We start from the raw sequence: 15,473 nt of genomic DNA on the forward strand, positions 1-15,473 counted from the left end.
CATCGAGTCATCAGTTAAAACTCCTACAAAAAGAGGTGGCCACCCTTCTCACAAAGTCAGCCATCAAGAGGGTACCAATATCTCAGAGGGAAAGGAGTTTATTCAAGATACTTCCTGGTCAAGAAAAAGGGCCAGAAAGCAGAGTACAGATCCATTCTGGACTTGCGGACACTCAATCTTTATGTTAAGAAAGAAAAGTTATGCATGTTGGCGCTTCCATCAAATATATCCACAACTCAGGCAGGGGGATTGGATATGTTCGCTGGACCTACAAGATGCATACTTTCATGTTCTAATAGCTCACAGTCACAGGAGATTCTGCCGGTTCCGGGTGGGGACCTCTCATTATTATTATTATTATTTATTATTTAAAATCTTATATAGCGCGCAGCTACCCTTGGGCATCCCGGCGCTTCCAGACAACATCAGATGGTAAAGGGGACAGCATCGAGGCGTTATGCCGGAAACAGAAAGGTTTTAAGACCTTTGCGGAAACGCAGTGTGCAGGGCTCAGCTCGAAGTTTTAGGGGGACCGAGTTCCAGAGCTTTGCCGTGTTAAATGAGAATCTTCTCCCACCAGTGCGGGCCTTTTTGACTCTAGGCACCATCAAGAGATGTTTCATGTCTGATCGCAGCGTTCTGCCAGCTTTGTAGGGAGTCACTAGATTTTTTAAAATAAGGGGACCTTTACCTGCGAGAATTTTATGAGCGGTACAAAGTGCCTTAAAGGTCACTCTCTCCCGCACGGGGAGCCAATGCAGTGCCTTCAATGCCGGTTTCGCAGATTGCGTCCTCGGAATGTCCATGAGCAGCCTTGCCGCTGCATTTTGGACCTGTTGAAGAGTCTTAAAGGTTGATTCAGGGGCGCCCAGAAAGATGGCGTTACTATAGTCGAGTCTGGATGTTATAAGACCCTGAATCAGCAGCTTCCTCGATGTTACCGGTAATAGAGGGAAGATTTTCCGAGCCGACCTGAGCAGGGCATAACATACTCCTGCTGTTTTCTTGGCTTGGGTGCGGAAAGACAAGTCTGGTTCTAGCCAGACTCCAAGGCTTTAGATCGCATCTTTGGGGGCCGGGGGATCGCCCATACATCCCGGCCAACTGAGCGGCGGGAGAAGGGTAGTTTTACTCCCCAGCAGCAGTATTTCCGTCTTTGAGCCGTTTAACTTAAGGGAAGAATCTCCCATCCAAGTGTGAACATCTGCCAGGCAGGAGTTCAAGGTGTCAGGATTGTCGGCCAGATGTGATAAGGAAACCACTAGCTGCGTATCGTCAGCGTAGCTGACGATTTTGATGTTATATGGGGATACTACGTCCTCCAGGGGGGCCATATATACATTGAATAATGTGGGGCTCAATGACGAGCCCTGTGGCACTCCACACTGGAGGGGAATGGATTTGGATCTCTCAGGGCCATCCCACACCTGGTAGGAGCGATTCGAGAGAAAAGATCTCAGCCACTGCAGGGCCGCCCCGGAGACCCCTACCTCAGCCAGCCGTCGGATCAACACCTGATGGTTCACGGTGTCAAACGCCGCGCTGAGGTCCAGGAGGATCACCGCCACTGACCCTCCTGAGTCCAGGATGCATCTTGCCTCCTCGACAACTGCCAAGAGGGCCGTGTCTGTGCCCTGACCTGGGCGGAATCCAGTTTGTGATGGTCGAAGGAGTCCATTCGACTCCAAAAAGGCTGACAGCTGCCTGTTGACCAACCGTTCAGCAACTTTGCCGAGGCCTGGCAAGAGCGAGATAGGTCTAAAGTACCAGTTCAAACTCCTCCCATTCGGGTTGAAATCATCCCCCGAGTGTTCACGAAGTGCATCGGACTGGTATCAGCCACTCTACGCCGCAGGGGTGTCTTCGTGTACCCGTATCTGGACGACTGGCTGTTGAAGGGTCCTTCCCCAGACAGTGTAAGGAACCACTTTCTGAGCTGCATCGATCTATGCTACCTGGTGGATCTACATGTGACTTTCAACAAGTCAACTTCACATCTGATGCAGAAAATACATTTCCTGGGAGCTCTGCTAGACTCCGAGGCAGGAAAAGTGTTTCCTTTGGTGGAGAGACAGTGTTCCATTACTCAGAAATGCCAATTGGTTCTACGAAACAAGGATCTGATGGTGCGAAGGATTGCCTCCCTGCTAGAGTTGATGGCATCCTGCATTTTTCTGGTCCCCAATGCCAGACTACGGATGCGTCCTCTCCAGCAGGATTTGCAGGACAAGTGGGACCAGCAGTCATCTCGCTGGGACGACAAGATAACTTTGTCAAACACAGCGCGTGTGTCCATACCTTGGTGGATGAAAAGACGAAATATGCAAGTCAGAATTCCGTTCCATCAACCTCCACCTGCACAGACGCTAATCACAGATGCCTCTCTACAAGGTTGGGGGGCACACATGGCAAGGTCTGTGGTGTCCCAAAGAGCGATCCTACCACATCAACATGTTAGAGCTGAGGGCAGTCCATCTAGCCCTCAAAGCTTTCCTGCCCTCGATTCAAGCATCATTATTGTTAATACAAATGGACAACACCACCACAATGTACTACTTTAACAAACAGAGAGGAACACGCTCACGCACCCTTTCCCCAAAATCTGTGGGATTGGCTCCTGGCTCGGAATCTGTCAGTCACAGCAGTCCATCTCCCAGGAGAAAAGAACGTGAGAGCGGATGCTCTAAGCTGGCATTTCGAAGAAAGAGAGGACTGGGTTCTCAACGACGAGGTAGTCTAAAGCATCTTCCAGTCATGGGGTCATCCCACCATGGACCTCTTCACGGACGACGAAAACACCAAATGCCAAGAATTCGCTTCCAGATTCCAGATTCCAGATTCAGTGATAGCGGAACAACAACGAGGCGGAGTGAGGCTCGGGTCGGTTGTAAGAGACACCCGATTTCCTCCACAGCCGGGGACAGAACAGAACGCACAACGGAGTGTCCCCTCCCTCCTCCGAACGGAAGGCAGACGCGGAGATCGGGAGCCAGGGAGACACCTCAGCGGACACCCCAGGACCGAAGGGGGCTGAGGCAACAACAACAACATCGGAACATCCGCCTGTTTTCTGCTGAGGACGCCGTTCGCTGCACCTGCACCGGCATTGACAGGAGATCACCGAGAGCAGCGAGGAGCTAGACGACAACGGAGCCCCCCCACCCCCTTTGCACCACCGCCGCAGCAGAGGAATCAGAGCGGGGCAGAGGGCACCAGGAATAAAACGGAGCATCGGACCCCTCTACACAGCCAGGTACAGAACAGAACGCACACCGGAGTGTCCCCTCCCACCCCCGAACAGAAGCGGAGACCGGGAGCCAGGGAGACACCTCAGCGGACACCCCAGGACCGAAGGGGGCTGAAGCAACAACAACAACATCGGAACAAGACGACAACGGAGCCCCCCCACCCCTTTGCACCACCGCCACAGCAGAGGAATGAGAGCGGGGCAGCGGACACCAGGGCGAAAGCGGGAGAAGCACCGGACACGGTCGGTGGTCGGTCCCGACGGCAGCAAAGGCAGCACCGGGTCACGGCGACCCCCCCCCCTCCCCCGCACAACGCAGCAGAGGAGCACGAGCGGTCTGGAGAGCCGGGAGGGACGCTGGCCACAGGTGCTGGCTCACACGGCGGGGGTCACAAGATCACGAAGCGGAGCCGTGAGAGCTAACACAGCTCACAATCAAAAAAAGCAAATTAGGGCCAGTTGGGGTGGCGGAACACCGAAGTCTGCCCCCCCCCCGTGACATCGGTATACTGCTGGGATACATTATTATAACCAGTCACATACACCCATGAAGGGGAAGGAAGCCAACCATGGTTTTTTTGTAATGCTTCTGTATAACTCTGCTGGCAAGATGGACTGAAGCACAAAACTCAGGTATTTACTTTTCCCACCCACCGACTCTCCTTTTGAAAAGCCTAACTCACTGAAAAACTCTATTCCTTTGTACAAAATGGCGGGGGCCATAAAACTGTAACAATAAATCCCCCCATACCTTCTGTCTTCCACGTGCCCCTTCAGCTCAACTCCCCCACATAGAGATAAGATTCCCAGCCAGACTTGAGCTCTGGTTGCCTGAACAGAAAGTGGAATCTCTTCCCCGGTGCTCAGAGCATTAGCAGCAAAAGAGGACTATTCTCTCTTACTCCCAGCCTGCTTAGCAACAAACAAAGGACTACTTGCCTGATCTGAACTATTTGGCGGCCATCTTAGTCTAGTCTCCAGTCTCTATGGGATTATAGTATTTTAGACTAGTAGAACAGAATGCCGGCCTATGCCTATATTATTATACTCTCACTATAGTTTATTATTTGTTTAGACCTGATTACTACCTCATATATGAAAGAATGCCTACCTATTACTATATTTGTGCAATATTGCCCTTTTAGCCTTTTATGAATGTATGTACTACACAGACTGCTTCCTCATATAGGAAAGAGTGTTTGCCATCACTGTATTAGTACGCTCTAGCTCTACTCTAAACATTTGTATTGCTCAGATTACTACCTTATATAGGCCAGAGTGTTTACACATCATTGTAGTACTACACCTATATCGATATTTTGAACACCTGTATGCACAGACTATTACCTCGTATATTAGGAGCCCTCACTAGTGCCACTTTCACTTGTATTCTGAACATTTGTAAATGCACAGATTTCTACCTCACACTAGTTGAACCGACAATCAGTGTCACCCTCGATTTTTGAATTTTGAGTCTTGTAAACTGTGTATCTGGATCCTTTCCAATATCAATATTATCAACTATAGTATAGTGCACTCACCCATTGTACCCTACCCTTATATTTTATCAGTATTACGCCTATTATTACACTTTGTACCTTCCTAGTTACCGTATGTATTTGCCCTACTGCTCACTCTCATAGCCTGGAAAGGCTGGCTGAGTACTAGTGTCACTTTCTATAACATCTTGCTTGCTGTAGCTTATCATTGTGTTTCCAACTGTATGCACCCGTTTTTTCTGCAAACATGTCTTTCTGCACATTGGTACCACTATAGCCCACTACTGCATCCTCCCACACCCACCTAATCCTGCAACGCAACATGGACCCCATCGGCAAACATACATACAAAATCATATACCCACCATCACTCACCAAAAAAGCCGCCAAACGCTTTAAACACAACTTCCTTAGGTCACACTCGGAAAAGCCCTTCGCTGACACCTACTTCTCACCGGTTAATGGATCCCTGAACACCGATATCATTTTCCACACCACACGCAGAGCTCAATGGAGAAAAGCGTTCTTCACCCTACTCACCGTCTCCTCGACTAGAAAATCCGCACACAGCCAAACTCTCTCCATCTCCCCATCCCGGGTCTTTCCAGGCAGAGCCACCATCACTATTTACAATACCGGGATGGTCCTATTACAATCCACAGACAAGAACCTGGAACTGCTAGACAACATGTTCCCCACCTTCAAAGAACACCTCTCCAAGTCACGAACAAACACGCATATCTCCCCCAATCCCACCAACCATGACCTCTCAGCTGCATACATTTCAATCAGGGACACCCCTACCACCCCTGACCTCCCATCCCCTACCCACAACCTCACTATCCCAACTCAGCACCCCATCTCAGACATAGATTGCTCCCCCTCACACATCGCCCGTTCCCCCGCCCCTTCCACCAACGTCCGGACCTCCACACATACCCTCAACACACCTTTCACACCTACAGTGGGCATTAACACCCCGCTCGGCGCTGACAGCACAATCCCCACACTTAACACTCCCAACTTAGTCCAGCACCAGAATTACACGCATTCTGACAATTCCCCCCTTTTATCCCCCCCCATTCTCAGTCCTCACTACCCACCAATCAACTGCGCAGAACGTACTCCCTCTCTTAATTTAACGCCCCCTCCCCTTAACAGGATCATCTCCACTCCCACTCCCCCTCCTACTCTCAGCCCCCACTATCCTCCTTCCAACACAGCTACCAGTCTCCCAGCCTACACGTTGTCCCCCACGCCTACCGCCAATGCCCCCACCCATAACATCAATCTCCTCCCTACCCCATCCACTCCCCAACAGTCCAGAACCTCTCACCTCCCTAACCCTATCCCACGCTCCAACACAACGCAGACCTGCCCGAACACCAGCCCAACCCCCCGCCTGCACACGAATTCCCTGGCCAGCCAATCATCCCTGACTGCCACCCTCACCCCCACCACCTACCCTACGATGGAACTCATCATGGCCACCCTCACTCAGATCAAAGAAGACATCCAGGTCATCAAAGAACGACTCTTCACACGCCCTATACACCACCCAGCCACCTCCACCCCCCTTCCCAACCCGCCTCCTACCCCCCCGGCGGACCCCCACCCTCACCACGCCCCACACCAGGCTTCAAACCCTGCTCATAGGCGCAGCAATTCCCGTAGTCCCCAGCAACGCCCCTGCAACGCCTCACACATCCACACCTCCCCGCCAAATGTGTCCCCCACCTCTCAGACTAACTCTCGCACTCAGCTATGCCCCAAGCTGACATCAATCCCAGCTCTTAATCGCAACAACCGCCCTCGCCGCACCCACAACTCTTCTTCTGACCTCGACACACTCACCCTTCTCCGCTCCTATGAACCAGCCCCCCAAACTCACACAAGCACCCTACACCGCAACATTCCCACGATACACCCAAATCCCCTTAGACCACCCACATTAAACAGCAGAGCCTCCATCCCCAATAACCTTAGAGAAGTCCCTCTCTCGCTAGAACAATCTAACACCCTCTACACACCCCGTCTCAAATGCGCGCTTCTCAACTGCAGATCGGCGACGAAACACTCAGCAGCCATTGCTGAACTCCTCTTATCGCAGGGCCTTGACCTAATCATCTTGACTGAAACGTGGCTAACTGAATCCTCGACACCCATAATGGACATTCTGGTTCCTCCCAACTTCCACATTATCAGGCTCGACAGAACAGGCCAAATAGGTGGCGGAATCGCATGCATATACAAGAACAACCTCTCTGTTCAGAAAGTCAATTCCACATCCCTGCCATCCCCAACATCCTGTGAATACATCTGCCTCGACATTATTAGTGAGGGCAAACCGATATGCACTCTGCACAGCATATACCACCCACCCAGGGACAACCTCACCTTCTCCCAGCAAATCATGGATATGATTTCAACCAATTCCGGTCGCCAGCTCACCCAAATATACCTTGGGGACTTCAACCTCCGCTGGAATGATAGCAACGACGCAGTGGTAAACAGTCTTAAAAATTTCCTCGATGCCCTGAACCTCACCCAAATATGCAACAGTCCGACCCATGAGAAAGGCTCTACCATCGACCTGATCATCTCCAAAGAGCATTCTATCCAACTCGAATCCATCCAACCTTGTGACTGGTCAGATCATCACATTATCACATTCTTTATCAACGAAAAAGTCAAAGTCAACCCTGTGCAACTATCAAAGCCCAAGGTCTGGAAAAGAAACTCGAAAAAGCTCAACCCTGGCTCTCTGCCCCCTAACAGCTGCAATCTCCTTCTCCCTCCTGCAGGCGCCTCGGACGTCCAAACTCTGACTGACCACTATCTCAACACTATGACTTCGATAATCAATGAGGCTGCACCTATGCAACTAAAAAGAGTTGCCACTAAAATCTCCAAACCATGGTACGACGGGAGTCTCAACGAAGATAGAAGAGACATGCGAATGGCAGAACGGACCTGGAGATCAGCCCCCACTGCAATACACCTAAAAGAGTTGAAGAAGAAGAGAAACGCCTACTTCAGGAAAATAAAACGCTCAAAATCGGACTTCTTCCGCCTCCAACTTAACCAAGCAAAGAACCGCCCGAGAAAACTGTTTGAGCTAATCAAATCGCAATCCAAAGAGCCACCACAACCACTCAACACTGGGCGCGTGGTACCCTCATGTGAAGACTTCGCTGCTTTCTTTATCCAAAAAACCGACAAAATAAAAAGCGATCTCCTCACTGACGCAAGCCTCTACTCCAAACCCAAATGCCCAGCACCCGTTGAACCAAAAAACAATGCGACATGGTCAACCTTTGACACTTATTCGGAAGAAGAAATTGGCAAATTACTCAGCACCCTGAAACCATCCAATCACCTCACGGATCCCCTCCCTGCCTTCGCAGTAAAAGAGTTTACCCCACTGATTCTCCCTCTCTGGACTAAAATCATCAACAGCTCTCTCCTACAAGGAAGCATACCTGACTCCCTCAAAGTTGGTCAGGTCACACCTCTACTAAAGAAACCAACAGCCGACCCCGCGGATCTCAACAACTACCGTCCCATCACCAATATCCCCACTCTCGCCAAACTGCTGGAAAAATGCGCACAACTACAATTGACTAAACACATTGAGCAATTCGATCTCCTCAACGCTCACCAGTCAGGTTTCCGAGCAGGACATAGCACAGAAACGGCTATGACTCACATAATTGACGACGCACTTCAAATGCTAGACCAAAATGACACCTGCCTCCTCATCCTTCTTGATCTCTCCTCTGCATTCGACACCGTTAAACATGAGAATCTACTAGAACTACTAAACAAAAGAATGGGCTTATCTGGAACTGTCCTCAAATGGTTCACTTCCTTTCTCCGCAACAGGACGCAGAAATTCAAGAGCAACAACCTGATGTCCACGCCAGTACCTGTAACGCTAGGCGTCCCCCAAGGATCTTCTCTATCCCCAACTTTGTTCAACCTAGTCATGGAACCTCTCACCACTTTGCTACAAGAATCCAATGTACACTTTCACATGTATGCCGATGACACCCAACTTTACCTCAAATTGCAATCACCCAATGACATCCTGCTCCTGAACTCAACGATCAGATGCACCCAATCCTGGCTTGCCGACAATCACCTCAAACTCAATGCCCTGAAAACAGAGTTCCTTCTGATCGCACCTCCAGCGAAGATATCCACCACTCAACATTGGCTTAAACTCCTAACCGCACTCAATGTCCAACCCACCATCGTGGAATCAGCAAAATCTTTAGGCATAACACTCGACACCAATCTCAACATGCAGCGACATGTCAGCAAAGCTACAAAGGGAGCGAACTTCCAGATCAATACTCTGAGGAAACTTAAACCCTACCTCCCAGCCAAAGACTTCCAAACAGCGGTGCAAGCACTAGTCATCCCACGAATTGAATACGGCATCACCTCCCTCTGCGGACTACCCCTAACTACAACCGCACCACTAAAAGCATCACTAAATGCTGCAGCGAGACTCATCACGGGGTCAAAAAAGCACTCCCACATCACCCCTGACTTGAAATCCCTGAATTGGTTGCCGTTTGAAGCCAGAATACATCTGAAAATCGCCTGCATGATACACAAGGCTGTACACCTAAACTCACCCGGCTACCTTGCTCAGAAATTGACAATCTCTGGGGGAATCAGAAACACGAGAGGCGCAAACAATCTTCTGCTGAAACCTCGAAGATTCCGGAAGGAGAAAACATACAAGCGCTCTTTCTCAGGAATGGCGCCTAGGATTTGGAACTCACTCCCTCCCGAAACCAGGCTTATCTCTTCCACTACACTCTTCAAAAAAGAAGTAAAAGCTATCCTCATGGCTAAATTCACCTGTACTACTATCTCGAACCCTATCAACACCCTGCGATGATCTGTATTACTTGCTTGACCCCTTATCTATTTGTACGAGCTGTCTTATCACCCACTTGATTGCTTTGCAGCCACCCAATTGTATTATTTGTACTGTATAATCTACTGATTTACTTATTTGACTTTGTTCCCTTATGTTCCCTTCTGTACTCTATGAACTATCGACCTACCTATTTGACTTTGTTCCCTCATGTACCCGTCTATGTAAAGCGCTCTGATATCTGCAAAGATCTTGTTCGCGCTATATAAAACTTTGAAAATAAATAAAAATAAAATAAAATACCGACCAGGATCGAAAGGGAATGCCCTTTTGATGGACTGGTCAGGGGAATTTGTGTATGCCTTTCCACCCCTTCCGCTGATCCCGAAGGTCGTGAGCAAGCTAGCTCACTGGTACACAAAGATGATTCTCATTGCCCCCGACTGGCCGAGACAGTGGTGGTACACGGACCTTCTACATCTGTCTGAGTGTCCTCACAGGAAGCTGCTGTGCAGGCCGGACCTGCTATCCAAGATGAACTGGAGGATTCATCATCCCAATCTTCCGTCACTGAACTTGGCAGCATGGCTCCTGAGGTCATACAATACGGCCACCTGGGACTGCCGCAGGACAGCATGTCCATTTTGAAAGAAGCGAGACATCCTTCCACAAGGCATTCCTATGCATGCAAGTGGAAGCGTTTCTACATGTGGTGTATACAGAACAATTGTCATCCTATCAAGGGTCAAGAAGAGGCCATTCCCCCTTACCTTTTATATCGGGCTAAAGCAGGGTTGAAATATAACTCCATTAAGGTGCTTTTAGCAACTATAACAACTTATAGACGCTAACCTTCCCAACCTTCTTTTTTCCAGTTACAAGCTGTGAAAGATTTTCTGCAGGGTTTGAAGGTGGTCTACCCTCCAATACGTCCTCCGTCGCCCCCCTGGGAGTTGAACCTGGTGCTATCGAAATTGATGGGTCCTCCTTTCGAACCCATTCATAAAGCAACCTTGCAGCATGTTTCTTGGAAGACTGCTTTTTTGGTAGCGATCACGTCCGCTTGTAGGGTGAGCGAGATTCAAGCTCTCTGTTCCAAATAGCCATATACATTGTTCCATTTAAATAGGGTGGTGTTGAGGACACATCCCTCTTTTCTGCCTAAGGTGGTGTCCGATTTCCATGTGAACCAGACCATCTCTCTACCCACCTTTTTTCCCAATCCCTCCACTACAGCTGAGAAGGCCTTGCATTCTTTGGACCTGAAAAGGGTTTTAAAATTCTATCTAGACTGGTCCAAATCTATAAGAAAATCTGATCAACTGTTTGTCAACTATGGATCGATCAGATCTGGTTGTGCAGCTTCTAAACGTTCCATATCCAGGTGGATAGTGTCATGTATTAAACTTGCTTACCAGTTGTCGCAGAAGACACTGGGGTTTTCTCTCAAATCGCATTCCACCAGAGGAAAAGCGGCTATTACAGATTTTCTTCATAATGTGCCCATGTCTGAGATTTGTAAGGCGGCGACCTGGAGGTCCGTCCATAAATTTACCAGACACTACTGTCTAGATTCAGACACCAGAGCAGATACCCAAGTAGGCCAGGCCTCATTGCGGAATCTGTTTAACGGCTGATTTTCCGCTGTTACAGTTTTTGGTTGGGTCATGTGTTTCTCATTTACCTGCAGGTGGTTGATGGGCTTGCTATTCTATTCAGTGCTTATGACTATTGATGATGATCCCCTGGAAGGGAAGGATACGTTACTTACCTGTAATCCTAGTTCTCTTCCAGGGGTATCCTCATCAAAGTCCTAAGCAACCCACCCGCCTCCCCAGGTAAATGAGATGAGATCAAAGTATTTACAGTTTTCTGGTCGGGCCCTGAGTTCAGGGTTATGCAAAGAACAACTGACCTAACTGTCACCGCTGAGGCATGATGGGAAGCCAGGGGTCATGACTGCCTTAAAGGCACGGTGCCAATTATTGTTGAAAATTATTTCATTTTCTATGCTATGGTTTTACAATGCAGCCTGTGGCCTAACAATGTCTAGTTTATTTACAATGCTCATGATATATGAGTGTTTTGCTACTTAAAACACAGAGTTCAAGTGCTATTTGACCTAATGTGTGTTTTATATGCTTGCAAATGCAGTCTCTTTATGGGTAATTACATTGTTTAGCCTCAGTTTTGGGGCTGCATTGGTATGAGAAAAAATAATATATGTACATACATATATGTGGAGCTAGATATATGTGATTTCCATATATAATTTTTATATTCTTTCCGGGGTCCCCGCACATGGGCAGGAATATTCAGTGCTTATGACTTTGATGAGGTTACCCCTGGAAGAGAACTAGGATTACAGCGAAGTAACTTATCCTTACTTGGCAGCAGTGGTCCTGGCGTAAGTACCTTTGCTGAGAGAGTAGCATCATTGGAGGCTATGTGAGTGCTCTTTGACAGCACACAGCGGTGCTTTGGCTACAGCCTCTACAAGTTCACAGTCACGAATGAGACTTGTCTCATGAGCCTCTAATATTCTCCTGCATGTGGTCATCCAGTATTGTGCTGTGGTACAGTGTTTTTACGGCAGCAAAGCCTTCAATGCTGCTGCAGTCAGCTAGAAGAGTCGATATGCTAGAGCCAGCTGGCATGGATTTAGAGAACCATTCGTTTTCCATACAAATGGTGACATGTCCTTCAGAGGTATTAACTGCACAACTGATGCAACCTGGCGAAAGCTCCTCTGCCTACCCTTCCAGAGTTACATCAAATGGATCGATTGCACTTAAACTAACAAACCCCAAAGAGTTATTGGAAAAGTAGGACTTGTGCAAAATCAACATGACATTATTAGTTAAAAGTAGCAGTTGATAACAACTAATCTAATTGAGCAGTGTTAGCCAAATAAGCGTATCGCTTCTAAAAGGCCATGCTCGAGTTGTACAATATAAGACACCTCTTTCAGTGGGCCATGCTGAAGGTGTTCACCATTGTGATGCCATTGGCCATGGCTTCACATGGTGCTATTGGCATACATGCATTTAACTTAAACCCCATCTTCAGCACAAGCACCCTTTTCTAACATACACACACACACACACACACTCTTTTTCTGCTCCTAGTGGTATCTCCCTACAAGCTTTTGGCTTCTTTTGTGTAGATGTGTCTGTTGGGGACCATGGGCCACATGTACAACCATTTCATTTTACAGGAAATTGCAATTTTTGCAAATCACAATTAGAGACTTTCAAAATGAAATGTACTAATGTCTCAGACAAAATAGCGATTCTCACTGGGGTCGCAATGGAGCAACCTCATCAATATTCATGAGGCAACCCTTTTCAGAATGGGCAATAACGCAGGGATGGTGGCCTGCTGGGGACAGCAGACTGGCATGTCTGTGTTTGATTTCAAATAAAGCAACTTAAAAAAAAAATGACAGCCCGTTTCTTTAAAGAAAAACAGGATGTGATTCAAAAAGAAAAATTCAACGTTTTTTTCCGTTTTTAAAAGTAGGCACCGACTTCGGGTCCGATGCAGGGTAAGGTCGTTTATGCATGACCGGCGTCTTTCCTGAATCAGATCCATGACGCCCCACCCGTGCTATGGCCGAAGCCAATGGTGTTGAATCTGAGGGGCCCCCTACGACCCGGCAAGGCCCTAAGGGTCAACAGGGGGGTCTGCCCTCTCAAATACACATGAACTCGTAATATTATTTTATTTGAGCAGAGGTTGCTCCACCTCCCAGAAATGGAGGTAAGGGCAGCGTCTACTCCAGCTCTGCAGAACCATGCCTAGAGCATTGGTGCTCTTTACCTCATTCGGACGACTGCTGAGGCGAAGATGCGGTCCGCTGAGACTTATTCTTTTTCTTGTGCCTCTTCTCCAAGTGTTCAGAAGACCTCGAGGGGGAGGAAGAGTACTTAGGGTTCTGGAAGCAGTTCCCTTTTTTCGATCGGGACTGAGATCTCCACAGAATCTCGCAAGCCGATGCCAACTGCTGGGCCGCAAGGAGCTTCACAGCTCGCTCCCATAAGGCTTTCGGAGCCTTGGCCCGTCAGTCCCAGCACAATTTAGAGGCATGGTGGCACTCGAGACATTAGAGACAGACAAGTAGGGGATCAGTTACAGACATGGCATGGTGACCGGTACCACACGGTTTAAACCCTGTCTTTCTAAAAGACATCCTCAACACACTAGAAAAACATTTTGTTCAACAAAAAGTAGAACAAATTATGTCAAAAAGAGACAGAGGGGTTGCTCTACTCCAGATTGGCGCTTGGTGTGGAAAGAAAAAAACGGACGGCCTCGCCCCCTGGGTGGTGCCCATATAGATGACCACAACGTCATAACTGACGCTAACGACGTTACACCCGAGTGGTACTGCTCACGAAAAAAGGTTCCGGATCCAGCCTGACTCCTGGGGAATTCAAAGTTAAAGAATCTGCAGCTAGAAGTCTCTATCAGATTGTTATTCACAATCATCATGTTTTGGAAGTGAACTGCAGTTAATGCTGAAAGTTATCAGATCTTGTTGAGAAATATTCTTCTTTGAGACTGATGCTTTTGGCCATTACCCCAAAATAAAATCTTTATATGTTACTAAATCTTCCCAATTTCTGGAAGACGTTGGATGCAGTATTTTATGGAGATCGCTTACTGTTACAGTTGTTTTGCTCCTGATTTTGACCACAGTCATCCAGAAGACTAATTGGCATTTCAGGTTCATGAATACTTTTGTTAAAACTGATGGAAGTAGGCACTGAGAGATGAAAGCCTTGCATGTGAAGGAAGGAGGTGGGTTCCTGAATCATAGCTGACTTTGCTCCTACTCTTCCTTTTAAAACTTGTTATGCTGAACAAAATTTTACCCTTGTACCTCCAATTTGTACAAGTAAAAAAAGTAGTACATATCGCACACAAGAGTCCTCTTACTTGAAAAAGAAACTTGTTTTATTGGTCCTGATCATGTTTTTGAATAGAAGAAATAAAAGGTAACTCTTTGGTGCACGCTAATAATGAAAAACACGTTATTTGCTTCACACCTAAGTTTCAAATGATTTGCCATCATTCCCTCTCTTAAAATTGATGTTCTTTTGTGTTTTTAAATCATATCATATGGAGATAAAAATTTATGCACGCTGTGATTCCAACTACGTTTCCATTTTCGCTTTCCTCATTGTTTTCTCCTCAGCTGGTACACAGGCTGGAGAAGAGATTCCTGTTGTGTCAAGGACCAATATTAAGGAATATAAAGACAGCTTCTCTAATGAGAAATTTGACTTTCACAATAACCCTAACATCACATTTTTTGTGTATGTAAGCAATTTCACCTGGCCAATCAAAATACAGGTAAATTCTGATTTTATTTATTAAGACAACTGTTAATTGTCCTATAAAAGTATAGTCACTGCAAACAGTAGATTGCCCCCACTCAGACATCACTCCTTTCCTGTTCCCAGTGCAGGTCTCCTTGGTATTTATCGGTAGCAAAATGCTTTGCATTGTGGAATTTAGAGTTTGTTGCTAATATATCATTTTTAAATGCTGCCAAGAACTTACGGTTACATCTGGTGCGCCTCACTTGGAGCTGTCATTTTGAAACTGGATATAATATGGTTACACTAATATTTGTAAGCTGCATTAGATGTTTAAGTACACTCACAAGTGTTGAAAGCTGTGGGACTCGTCATCTTTATTCTGTAGTACTTTTTATGTTTTCAGAATCTATGAGGTAGTGCAAGCATGACATTTCAGAATGTAAATTACTTACAAGCATTGGCTTACGTCTGTAAGAAAGTGGCTCTGTATATACTGGACCAAAGTA

General features: G+C 47.4%; 1 protein-coding gene across 1 annotated transcript in view; it reads left to right on the plus strand.

The window, feature by feature from the left end:
- Positions 1-15,473, plus strand: part of ATRN (attractin) — a 960,574-nt gene that overhangs the window by 659,933 nt on the left and 285,168 nt on the right. Inside the window, exon 24 of the mRNA XM_086964304.1 lies at positions 14,841-14,998. Coding sequence (XP_086820430.1) covers positions 14,841-14,998 — 158 coding nt within the window. The remainder of the gene's footprint in view (positions 1-14,840; positions 14,999-15,473) is intronic.

This window comes from Lissotriton vulgaris, chromosome 3_2 (genome assembly GCF_964263255.1).
Source record: "Lissotriton vulgaris chromosome 3_2, aLisVul1.2, whole genome shotgun sequence".
In the NCBI taxonomy this organism is placed as follows: domain Eukaryota; kingdom Metazoa; phylum Chordata; class Amphibia; order Caudata; family Salamandridae; genus Lissotriton; species Lissotriton vulgaris.